Below are 13,031 nucleotides of genomic sequence, written 5' to 3'. Positions count from 1 at the left end.
GAGGTCAGGATATTTACCAACATTTAAAATCATCTCCTCTGTTTCCTGACATTAATATCAATGAAGGAAAGCTTGCAGCACTGTATGATGTTTTACAGGAACCCACAGATGCTGCGGAACAAACTGACGCGCCTGTGCTGCCCCCTGTTGGCTACATTTATACAACACAGTTGTATAAACATTTAACTCACCATTAGAGTCATAAATGGATCCACTGAGGAGCTTTAAAAGGAGATTTAAGTTAAGGTACGGTGGCCCTGAGGTGCAAAACACAACAGCAACAAAGAGAAAATGACACAACAACAACGTTTCTCTTCTTTGTTTTAAATGGACTGAACCAAGATGACCACTGACGAGAGTGTGATGTCATTTCCTGTCCTCTCAGCAGTTTCAACACTGTTTGTTCTAGACTCATTAAAGTGTGATGATTCACTGGAAGAAGAAAATAAAATCTAATGTCCACCTTTCATCACAGCTTTAGTGACAAACTACGGCCAGCAGGTGGCAGCATATCTGCTTTCTCCTAAAGCTTCATGATCACAGCATCATCATTAACACTTTAACTTTAAGGCCTGTTTGTTTCTGCTCACATTGTAAAGCTCAGGGGAAGACTCAGAGGTTCAGGAGCTTCCGGCTGATCTTCTGCTCGTGGATTAAAAACTGTAGAGATGAAAAACAGCAGGACAGAGATTATTCCTGTCCTGGTGGGCATATATGAGCCTTTCACCCTGCCTGAAAACACAGGATCTGCAGCTCTAATAATTTAATCATTAAATAATGTTAATGACTGCACCTTGTTCACAGCACCGTTACAAACGGAAGACAAAGAAGAGAAAGAGAAAGCATGGCAACAATCTGCTGATCAAAGGAGCCGTTTATCTCCACATCTGGAGCGCGGTCTGGTTCTGTTATCATGCAGCTGTTTGCTGCTGCAGACACACAGCAATCCTGATCGTCCTCAGCACCAAACACAAGATGAAGCTCTGCAGGAGTAGAACATGTGCAGCTTCACTCTCTGAATTCTTTTATTGTGATGAGATCAGGATTTATGAACAGCTGTGTTTGTGTTGTGTTCAGTTCTTAACAAAGCAAAAATGATACTGTGTGCACAGAGAGGTCACACTCTGCCCGCTTTCATTTATCATGAAATGAGAGTTACACCCTGCAGCTTCCACAGTCACTGTTACAGAAGCTTCCACAGCTGAGCACGTCTGTGCTTTGTCAGATCAATCATCTCATTCTGGTTCTGTTTGAGCAACACAAAGACCTCTGTGGGGAAAATATGAAGAAAACAATCAGCTCTGACTTCCTGCAAACTTCAGGAAAGTTTTATCTTTACTGACATTCTTAGCAAAGATTAGTGTTCATGAGCTGCACTCGTGGCTTCTGACTGAGCAAAACAAACTGACTGTGGTGCCGGGGTGGCTCAGTGGGTGAGCAGGTGACCATGAGGGCTCTGACTTTGCTGTGTGTCTCCTCACTGAACAGCATCCAATGAAGCCAAAAAAACCAGAATCAAAGAGCACAACATGAATCAAATGAGCTGCAGAGTTCCCACTTCCAGTCTGACTGTGTGATGACAAAAAGACAATCAGCTCAAAACAGACATTTAGGGACATTCTTAAAAGTGGAGGGTGCACAGAGCTCTGAGGATGGGGGACACACAGCTGGATCTGAGGAGGGAGTGTTGGAGGTGGAGGAGGTCACGGCCTTCTTTACACAGGACTCTGATTCACTGACAGGCTGCGACTCCTCTGAAGGAAAAACAAGAAATGAGGAGGAAACATCACCATAACTAAGTCATAACTATGACTCTAAAACATGATGTTTATATATTTATGAATCTTTCTCACCCAGACTGAAATTTGATGTTTTGTGACAGAGTTTGCAGACTTTTCTCAAATATAAGTTAAACTTCTACCACCTTCGTTACAGCGTAACCAGCTAAGCAGACCTGACAGGACAGAGGGTGGAGGTGTAAATAAAGCTTTGTTGCTCAAATCTGAATCTCAGCAGGTTAATAAGAGATCTGCCTGCTTAATGTTTATACTGTCCTGTGTTTGAGTGCAGACTGGGCCTTCGAGCAGGGGTGGAAATCACCTGCAGCTGTTCCTCCTGCAAACACTGTTTAGGAACAATAAAGTCACTGTTGAAGGAAATATTCAGTTTCTGCTTCCAGCTTCTGAAACGTGCTGACTCTCTGCTTTTCTTTGGCCAACACAAATCTAAACATGCTGGAGCTGCAGTGAGCTGAAGCATCTCCTGTGAACAGTCATTCCTACAGAAAGTGATTTAGTCAATAATACACAGAGTTATGGTGACTGAAATACAGTCTTAAATAAAGACAGAGGAGGAAGTGCACCGATGTAAACAGCTGATTATATAACTTCCCTTTTTTCTTTTTTTTTTTAATTGCTTACAGAGAAAAACCCTCCCATGAAAAGCACCAGACAGAGTTACAGATACTGAGAAACATTCACAGTTAAGATAAATGAACAGAAAGCAGGAAGTTTTTATTGAAACAAAGGACAGAAAATAAAGTGCAAAGATTACAGAATCACAGTGGAAAATGAGACAGCATACATAAAATATATATACACATGAAATTAAATTCATTCAGATCAGCACATTTATAACTGATGTTACTTTACAAATATAGAACTGTTTCATTTCCTCTGCAGGTTTCATGCTGATTCATCTTCCTCAAACTGACCCTTTCCTTTAGTCACTGCACCCCCCCTCTGACCTCCAAACATCACTTTCATTCTTTTGTCCCACACTAACAAACTAAACCAGAAAAAGACAAATGACCGGTGGTGACAGCTGATTATGGTCACTGCCCCCCAACACTGACCAACAAAGAACACTAAAATAATCATTTGCTTTATTAACACTAAGAAGAAAGAACATTTATTTCTGCGACAGATCCATAAAAATTAGAAACCTTATTTCAATTCAGATGATCTCACATTTAGGACCAGCTTCTCTGGACTTCACCCTTTCTGACCTACATTGACCACCTGCCCTATTCACCAGATTAGCTCCCTGTGACTTCCTGAAAACTGGGGGGGGGGGGGGGGGGGGGGCAGCTGCACTGAGATCAGATCCTGAGCTGAAATTAAATCATTGATGAGGTTTGGGAAATTTACAGATCTGACTCAGAACTTCCTTCAACTCGTATAATAATGCAATAAAACCATAAATATTTGTATTTTTATATAAATATATTATATCATACTGTAATCTCATATTAGATTCTATTACCTCGTTCATTACTTGTGAATTAGGAAGGTGGCTGATTGGCTCAACCAGAAATAATAATAAACGGTTTAAATGTGCAAGACAAAATCTTAAGCTAATAAAGTGCATAATTAGCTACATACTTCACATGAGACCCTCTCAGTCACGATACTGTGGCCCCATTTTCTGCCTCCACCTTTGCCCACAGTGGCATGTAAGCTCACACACCCTACATGCTGTTACACTGTTTTATCATCCATGAATATAATCACACAAAGTGCTTATTAATCGCTGATTAGATAATCACATTTACTACTGAATATGAAACTAAACATACCAGAAACCTGGAGCACTGATTTAACATTGGTTCTCATGACAGGTGTGAGAATCTGACCTGAGATCAGCTGACTGCTATAGCTACTGTGAGGCTAATGAGTGCTTCTGCAGCACTGTTGCTAATATGGACTCTTTTCAGACATATTTAAGCTTATGTGAAGCAGCAGAGCCGCGGTGGTTCAGGTGTACACAGATCTGACAGGTTTCACATCAGCTGTTTCAGGTGGATGTTGATAAGGTCCACTCTGTTTTGAGGATTTCTTTGTTTTTTTGTAGATAACTACAGCAATAACAGCAATAACAACAAGAAAACCTACAGCAGCTAGCGGAATAACTATTACTGAAGGAGGAATCCTCTTGCCTCCTCTCTCCTTGTCTCTTCCGTTCTTGTCTTCTCCATCCTTCTCTCCTATCTCCTTGGCGTCATCATCTGTGAACCCGGCAGAGCAGAAACAGGCGTGAGGACTCAGCTTCCAGATATGCTGACAATATTTACAACCACAACTTCAAGAGTCTAAATGTTTCTTTCATCCCTTTGAGAAACATAAACCCTGTTTAGACCGTCATGAAGCACCTTTTCATGTCTGCGTCAGACTCAGAGTTTCTCCAGGTCAGTCTGAAGCGTACTCAGCATGCAGAGCAGTAACCGATGGCTGAGGCAAAAGACCAATTTATCAGCATAAACAACATAAAATAAAAACACAACAGAGCATTTTAACCTCCCTCTCTCTCTCTCTGTCCTTATTTAAAGATGTGAGCTCGATGAGGCGGATGCACAAATACAGCTGCGTGTCATCGGCATAAAAATAAACATGCAAACAAAAAATGAAATAGGGCCAAGAAATAGAACGACACCAAATTAGCATCAGATATATCAGCTCGGCCACATTACAGGAAGCTTCTGATCTGATAAAAAATATGACACCACAGATAAAGAGCAGCAGCAGAAAGTCTGAGCTAAAGACAGGAACCAAAACAAGCGTTCATTTACATTTACAAGCAGAGTTTTTGCTGCATGAAGGAACACCAGCACCCCATCCAAAGGTTTTAACCAAACTAACAAAATGCTTTCAACAGGGAGAGGCGTGGATTTCGGTCTTTGCCGTGCACGGACAGATCCGGACTGACACAGGCTGCAAAAAGCGAGCAGAGACACGCAGAGCTCGTCCAATCATAGCTGCTCTCTGGCTCTACCACAGTGAGAGGAACTGTAAGTAAAGTGAAGCTCTAAAAACTCACCTGAATCTGTGACTGTGAGGTTGATGGACTGCTTGAACTCACTTTGGACTCTCACGCCGCTACTGGAGTTGCTGGTTATAATCCGACACTTGTATGTTCCTGTATCTCTGATGCTGACGTTCCTCAGAATCAGAGAAACGTCCCCATGTTTTACAGACGGGTCTGTGAGCTCCACGCGGCCTTTAAACCTCTCATGATGGTAGTTTTCGTATGGACGCCGGTTTCGGTAGAAGAACACGTAACCCTCTGACTTGAGCTCAGGTCTGATCCACTCCAACAGGGTGATATTTACTCCTCTGGGTCCCTGACACTGAAGAGTCACATCTTGTCCAGGCCTCACTTTGACCTGTGGGATATCTAAACACAAAGCCAAAAGAAAAGAGCAAACATTAATAATGTGTAACACTGCACGTCTTTAACATACGTGGTGCAGAAGAACTGGTTGGACTCCCTCGCTAAAGTTTCCAGTTCCTGTAAATGAGCACATCCAGAGACTTCTGACGGGAACCATGTGGATCGCAGGAAGTACTGAACTGAGGAAGTCTAAAAAACATCGATGGAAATGCGATATCTGAAAACAGAGAGTAACCCGAGCTGTGTGAGGGCAAAACCAGGCTAGAGTCACGCGTCGCCACTCGTCGGTCACCTTGAAACTCCTCTGGGCACTTATTTGGAGCGCTGTTTTATAGAGTTATCTAAATGCTTAAGTTAATTTTAAATAAAGTTTATTCTAATGTAATCTTCCCAAATTTTTTAAAAAAAGCTTTTTTTCTAACAGTCAGCATTTCAGGCACAATTTGAGGATTATGCAGCAATTTGTACCTGTTCTGTATCAGTTTGTGTCTTTTGTGAAGCAAATCACAAAAATGAGGTGAACTGAACGAGGCTTTGTTGAGCTGACACACTGACTCATTGTGTTTCCAGAGTCCGACTATAAGGAGCTATTATTTCAGCCTACTTTGTGTCCTCCTTAAACCTTCCTGTTTGCGTGAATAACTCATCATTCCAGGAACTGAACTGCAGTGGCTCAACTTTTCTGCTCATAATCAAAATTTTCCACATTCTTTCATATCTCACAAAACTCTGTTTCATCTCAGCTGATACTGAAAGTAAGGGCCAATGTGCTGACCTTCAGCTTCCTCTCACGTTATGGCTCCTTCATGGTCATTAACCTGCCCACATGTGCACATCCTCAGAGCAGAGTGTTTGTGTGTGTGTTGACATTTAAGCTCACCTCAGTGGATTAAGTGGTTGCACAAATCCCTAAACTTAGTTGAGTGTTGTCACACACACACACACACACACAATGACACAGCTGTGATAAACTCAGCTCTCAGGAAAACGTACCAGAAATTCCCAACATAACATTTATGTAACAGCACAGAACAGAGACACGAGGGATCTGCATTTAAAGAAAACACTAATAATAATAATAATAATAATAATAATAATCAGTCTGTTTCATGTTGCAGATGATTTTCCTGTAAGGAGAAGCAGGTGTGGGCTCTCCTGAACAAACATGGAGTTAATGCTGCCTTAAAGAAGAAGAAATCAAATACAGAGTATGTCATGATCAATATCATGATCTCAATATTTCAAATGTGACATCAAACTAAGCTGTTGAGAACAATATCCAAAACATTTAAAGACAATAACACATGGTGCAGAGGTTACATGAAGTCATTTCCTGTTTCATCTACATTGTAACTATAACACTGATTAGGTGACTTTCTGTATGAGCCATAACTCCAGTTTTCTGAACCCAAGTTCTTTGCTGCTCACTGATCTGAAATCCTTTGGTCACATCGCCTCAGTACGTTTCTTTCATATGAAACTGATCATAATGAATAACTAGACACAAGAGGAGGACTTAAACTACAGGTGGTGGTCCCTGCATGTGTGTTTGTGTTTTGGGGTGGGAGGGGCTGCATAGGGCCCCCCCCCCAACACAAACACACACACACACTCGTGAATACTTAACACCCCCCACCCCACCCAGCTGAGCCGAAGAGCAGTTTCACTTTTGTTTCTGGGTAAATCACCTTTGCTCTTTTTAAAGACACTTTCCTATAAATATGCGGATTTAAACAGCAAGAGTAAATATCAAAAACAATTTGATAAACTATATCAATTGATAAATAAATGATAAATACACATGTTATTCTGTTCATCAACAGATCGCTCAGCTGATTCAGTTCCAGCTGGTTTAAATGTTTACATTCGAGCAGCTGATCAGCTTCCTTAAAAAGGTGAGTCAGCGCTCTTTGGCAGACTGCCAGCCTTTATTTTCTCTTCCTGCTATAAAAATATGAACTCACCTTCTAATGCAGCAGTCTGAACAGTCAGAAGGCACAGCACAAGAAGAACGTGCATCTCTGCAGGAAAACCGCAACTGACGCGCGTCAGCTGCTGGACACCGGAGTTTGTTTACACGGCTATAGGAGGAGGAGGAGGAGGAGGAGGAGCTGTTCTTGTTGCTGCGTTAAAACTTTTTTTCAGAACATACTTTTTTCTAATTCATGTTAGTTAACTTGTATATTCAAATACGAAATGTAGAAACAAGCGATCTAAGGCGCAGAAGCCTAAACAATAAGTTTTTATTTATTATTTATTTTACAGCGGGGATCTTAAACCGCTTCGTGCATCATTAACGCGAACTCCAGGTCACACATTCACGGAGCTGCTGCTGCACCTGTGCACAGGTACCGTGCTTCAGCTGTTCATCAGCTGGCAGCAGGGTTTCAGCGTTTTAAGCTGTTTTTCTCATCTTTCCTCATTTTAGCAGCAGGGGTGTGTGTCGCTGTTTGTCCGCTGCACCCACAGCATGATTCGTGTGTAACTGAGCGCACTCTAACATTTAACATCATCATCATCATCGTCGTCTCTGCTCCCCTGCTCATCTTCAGCACCCCTCTGTTCCCCCTACAACCCTCACCCCCACAGCTCTGCCCTGTCACTCTCTGGCTCTCTCTGCCGGAAAACGTGAGACATAGCAGGAAGTGTTCCTCAGTTATTTCGGCCGGAAGCGCAAACTGCACACAGAAGGCCTCAGCCTCGCTTCAGACTCGGGAGCCTCCTGCTGAGGCCACATGAATCAAACATGAATTAATAACCAGCCGCGAGAGGCTGAGCGTCCCCATCTGACATTCATACAACACGGTCACCTGAACGCAGCTCCATGCCGGTTTTTTTCTGGTGTTTATCAGCGGTCACAGCATTTTTACTTATAATAAACAACACGTCAGCGCACACTGCCGAAAATAAACTATCCGGTAACCCTCGCGTTAAAAACAGGAAACTCAAAAACCGTTCTCAGAGGCACTGCACGGTGCTGCATTCAGGTGCACCAAGGGAAAGAAGTTTACTCTCCTGGTTACAGAGTAACGTCGGCGCAGAGCCTTCAAGGTGCTCACGTTAAAAACCACCTGCTCCACATGCGCGCAGGTAAAGAAACACACAAACTTCACACCGTCAAAAGTGTGGGTTTTTTACGGTGACAGGGCGTCGAGGGTTTGGATTAGGCTACACTCACCCTTCCTCTGTCTTTGGGTTTCTCTCATGTGTCCCAGAGACAAGAAATGAATCCCTGATGTGTCCGGACTACCGTGAGCTTCCAAACTTCCCCGGCCCATCGCGAAGAAAGATAAAGAACAATAACACTCCTTTAAAATGCGTCTTCAGTGGGCAAAAACAGGACGCTGAGTGGAAATTATCACACCCCTCCGTGAGCGCTGAGGTTTCCTCACCGGTTTCGATCAGAGGGGGTTTTGAATGAAGCGTACGCGCAACACTGCGCATGACAGCCGGAGCGTTTGGTGGGAGGAGGAACTTTTTTTTTTTTTTTCTGATTAAACTTTTTTCATATACAGGCATTTTCAACATCTGCATTTCTCTCTATGGCACCGTTTACCTGAGGTCTAACAACAGATCAGCAAATAAATCAACATGTTGAAAAGCAGAAACAATGAAACCAACTACAGATTCTGTGACCTGCTGCTCATCACAGCCCAGCAGGTACATCAGCTGTTTATCAGCTGGCAGCGGAGTTTCAGCCGCGATGCTGCACACACACACACACACACACACACACACACACACACACACACACACACACACACACACACACACACACACACACACACACACACACAAAAATTAAGAAACGTTTTTATAAAACTGTACTTCTCACATTCATGGCGTTTGTGTTGACTTTCACTGTGCACAGCCGTGTTTCTGTGAATCATACATATCCTGGAAAATCACAGCAAGGAGATGAATTCACTTTAGCTAAACGTTTATTAAAGTCTGCAGGTCAGACTAACAGCTTGCACACGTCCTGTCATAATAAGGTTAAAAACTCTATTTTAATTGGCTGGTTATTTCCTGTGATGCATTTCTCTTTAACAAAACGAGAATAATGTCCTGATGCTACGTAGATTTTTTTAAAATAATACATTTCAGCTTTGACAGTTTTCACTGTTTCTTGTTCACTGCGTTAATGATTCATATCTCAGCTTAAAGCTAAAAGAGGCTTTTCCCCGTGCAGAGAAACCACAGAGCCTCTAACGTGTGAGAGGAAGGAGGAGGGTTTAACTGCTGCAGTGGAACAAAAAGGTCTCACACCTCTGTGTGGCACCATGGGACCAACAGCTCTGCTGTGGCCGCTCTGTAAGTATCTTAGTAACTGTATTTCAGGCATTCTGGCTGAGAGAGAGACAGAGACAGAGATGTTTGCTTTAAATTAATACTTGATAGCCATGTTAATGAAAAATGAGCAAGAACTGAAAGTATAAAGAGGAAAATACAACTTCTAGGATGATGGTTTCACAGCTAAAAGAGAAGAAGAAGTCTCAGGTGATGAAGCTGCTTCATGGCTTTAACAGGAGGTTTAAACAAAGTCTCACTTCATTAAATTTGTCAGAACTCTGATTTTGTGCTCGATGCTGCAGACGAAGCGCCTCAGTGTTAAACTGCGTCCTCGCCTCCTCCTACAGGACACATCCTGTGTAAAGAAGCTGGAGACTCAGTTTGTGGCTGCGGCTCCTATAAGCTCACATGTGTCATTAAAGTAGAAACTCACTGACATCTATTGAATCTACTGTGCTTTCTTTTCAGTCCTCATGTCGCTCCTCTGCTGCACAACAAAACAAGGTGAGCGAACCTTTTTATGACAAACTGACACTTTTTATGACAAATCTTCACACGATGAACCACAAAAAGGGTTCAGAGAGCATTTAGCCTTTAACCGAACGGTAACAAATAGAAGCAGATGCGGCCCAGATGTGTCTGCTGTGGGAGTGAGAGCAGCTTTAACGTCTCAGAGAAGTGAAACTATATGCGCTATGAGCCAAACAATAACCTGTTTCAGTTTAATATTTGAGTAAAAGTTCTGCTGCTGGGTTTTTATGGCTGTTCAAAGGTTCAGGATCATTACAAAGACCCCGGCTCTCAAACCGCTCCTATAGGAAGAGTGAGTACCTAAAAGTTAATTCAGTTATTAAAAAACCAAACTGTGTTAGTATGATCTCTACAGAAAGGCTCCTAAATCCCAGTCAAAGTGATCAGATTCTTACATAAACTTTGCCACATAGAGGGTTATCGCTGTGATGGTGCTGTGTGAGCAAAGGAGCCACAGGCTGCTGTTCACACCGGCTGATGAGAGAAAAACGTTGGTTTTTAGACAGAGGAGCTGAACCAGCTTCACCCAGAGGATGGACTCAGCAGCTGCATCAGATATAAAGAGGGATTAGTTTGAACTGTCAATCATGCAAAGCTACTCTGAGCAGAAGTGGTCCACTTTAAGATCCTGATTCTGATCCTGAGTCTACTTTATGGCAGAGAAGACCTGCAGGCCAAGCTGTTCACTGATTAATATGAGTATTATTACTGATTCTTAAAAAATTTCCCTTGAGATAAAGTACAGTTTGGCAGTCTGTAACACTCACCAGAGGTGGCAAAAGTACTGACATTCTGTACTTAAGTAGAAGTACAAGTACTTGTGTTAAAAAATACTTTAGTAAAAGTCGAAGTACTGGTTCAACTTCTCTACTTAAGTAAAAGTAAAAAAGTACAGGCTCTGAAATGTACTCAAAGTAAGAAAGTAAAAGTAGTTCTTTGGAGGATGTTTCTACCTGCTATTTTTGTGTAAAACAAACCGAACCTCATTATATATTATTGTAATAACATAAAATAATATTACATGAGAATACAAATGTTATTCCAATCTAATTTTTAATCCTAATGAATGCACTCAGCTTGAAACTGTTATGTAGGACACAAACTGTTAAAGGGAATTTAAACACAGCTCTATTCTCCATGTCCTCCATAGTAGAGGGTGACTGTGCCTCCACCTAAACACCAACATGAGAATACTCAGGGGTTACAGTGGGATTCAGAAGCTGGAGGAACCCTAAGATCAGCTGTAGTGGCTCTGCATGGGGAGAAGAATCACAACTTTCTATTGTGAGCTCCACTAAATGATGTTGTGTGCAGGCTGTGATCAGCTGACCTGCTGCTGCTGCTCTGAGGCTTACTGCTCTGTGTGGATGAACTGAACTCACAAAGATGTAACCCAGTATTTCACAGCTCTCTGAGCTGATCTCCATCCCCTACACTGACAGCATACAGGCTGTAGAAATGTTGGATTCAGTGAATGAATCTCAGCATCAGCAGCTTTGATTCAAACTCATCTCTGCTGCACTGATGTAACCTGTAACTCTGACCATGAACACAAACACTGTGCTCCAGTCCAACACAGCTTTACTGTAAATACAGTACAACAAGCTAACCTATTTATTACACACTAAACTGTAGTATTTTCATACAATCTTTGAATTACACAAAGTCAGCATAGTTCAGTTTATTTTCCAGTCCTTACCTTTAACTCTAACCTCTCTTCTTCCTCTCCTGTCCTCTTTCTCCATCTCTGAGTGAACTTCTCTCTCTTTGCTCTCCCTGAAATACAGCAGCTCTTCTTTTAGCTAGCAGACACACTGTGTGACAAACTGCACACACTTTGTGTGTTTGCTGATATTTGTTGAGCATTTAGAAACGTTGCATTTACCTGCCACACGTTACTCCCTTCGTGCTCGCTCCTCTTCAGTAGCGCTAGCTAAGCTGTTTATGTGCCGCAGCGCAACTTACGGACTCGGTCCGGCCCGATTATAGCGCTATAAATGATACATTAATTATATGGGTTTGCGTATTTAATCCCTTTGTACGAGATAAGCCCCGATGATGAAGGATACACCAGTATGATTGTCTCTTATGTGTTATTATTCCTCCGTTTAGGCTCAGATCGTTTGATGTTTGACGGCGCACTGACCGGAAATGCAAACTTCTCTCTGACGTGTTAAAAAGTAACGAGTCTGTTTGAAAATGTAAGAAGTAGAAAGTACAGATACTTGTGTAAAAATGTAGGGAGTAAAAGTAAAAAGTAGTCAGAAAAATAGATACTTAAGTAAAGTACAGATACCTGAAAAATCTACTTAAGTACAGTAACGAAGTATTTGTACTTCGTTACTTCCCACCTCTGACACTCACAGTGCTGGACCATTAAGTGGATGTGTGTACAGCTGCTTAGTTTAACATGTCAGCCACAGAGCACAAAGATGAACACGTACTCAGAGCTGTTGTTCTGTTTATTATTATTATACTGGTCAAAACCAACTACCAGATACAGCATTTCTGGAATTTGGAGTTGGACAGTGGACATACTGGGCAAAGGATGCTGAAGATGGAGCTGCCGGGAAGGAGGAAAAGAGGAGGAACTCAGAGGAGGTTCATGGATGAAATGAAGGAGGATGCAGACGGTTGGTGTGACAGAGGAGGATGCTGGGACAGGGGGAGATGGAAGCAGATGAACTGCTGTGGCAGCCAAAAGAAGAAGATCTTAATAAACCACTGTTTTTTTTTTTTGGCATCTGGAGAATGAGCTGTTATGCAAACTGCACTCATGGATCATCTTTTTTCTGCACCTGAAGTTCACCTCCATATTTTCAACATAGATATGCTCTCTATGTGAACAAAAGAATAATTATTTATGTTTTTCTAACAGCTCGTCTGACTGTGAGTCCCAGCAACTCTCAGTTCTTTGAATTAGACTTTGTGTCTCTGAGCTGTGAGGAGGACGACAGCTTCACTGGATGGACTCTGAGGAGAAACACAAGCAAAGAAACCAGAGCTGAGTGTGAGAAGTGGGGAGAACCAGCTGGTTC

At 42.2% G+C, this 13,031-nt stretch overlaps 1 protein-coding gene across 2 annotated transcripts; it reads right to left on the bottom strand.

The window, feature by feature from the left end:
* Positions 1–3,070: 3,070 nt before the first annotated feature.
* On the bottom strand, positions 3,071–8,574 carry LOC115776595 (uncharacterized). 2 transcript variants are annotated; one of them, XM_030724325.1, is made up of 3 exons: positions 8,348–8,574; positions 4,816–5,172; positions 3,071–4,006 (listed from the first exon to the last, which is right to left on the bottom strand). In XM_030724325.1, the coding sequence occupies exons 1-3, from the start codon at positions 8,445–8,447 to the stop codon at positions 3,756–3,758; spliced, it is 708 nt and encodes a 235-aa protein (XP_030580185.1). In that variant the 5' UTR covers positions 8,448–8,574; the 3' UTR covers positions 3,071–3,755. The 2 variants fall into 2 exon arrangements, with proteins under 2 accessions (XP_030580185.1, XP_030580186.1); XM_030724326.1 differs by lacking the exon at positions 8,348–8,574 and adding an exon at positions 7,134–8,294.
* Positions 8,575–13,031: the final 4,457 nt, after the last annotated feature.

Source organism: Archocentrus centrarchus, unplaced genomic scaffold, assembly GCF_007364275.1.
Source record: "Archocentrus centrarchus isolate MPI-CPG fArcCen1 unplaced genomic scaffold, fArcCen1 scaffold_35_ctg1, whole genome shotgun sequence".
Taxonomy (NCBI): Eukaryota; Metazoa; Chordata; class Actinopteri; order Cichliformes; family Cichlidae; genus Archocentrus; species Archocentrus centrarchus.
This window is presented reverse-complemented; position numbering and strand designations above follow the sequence as displayed.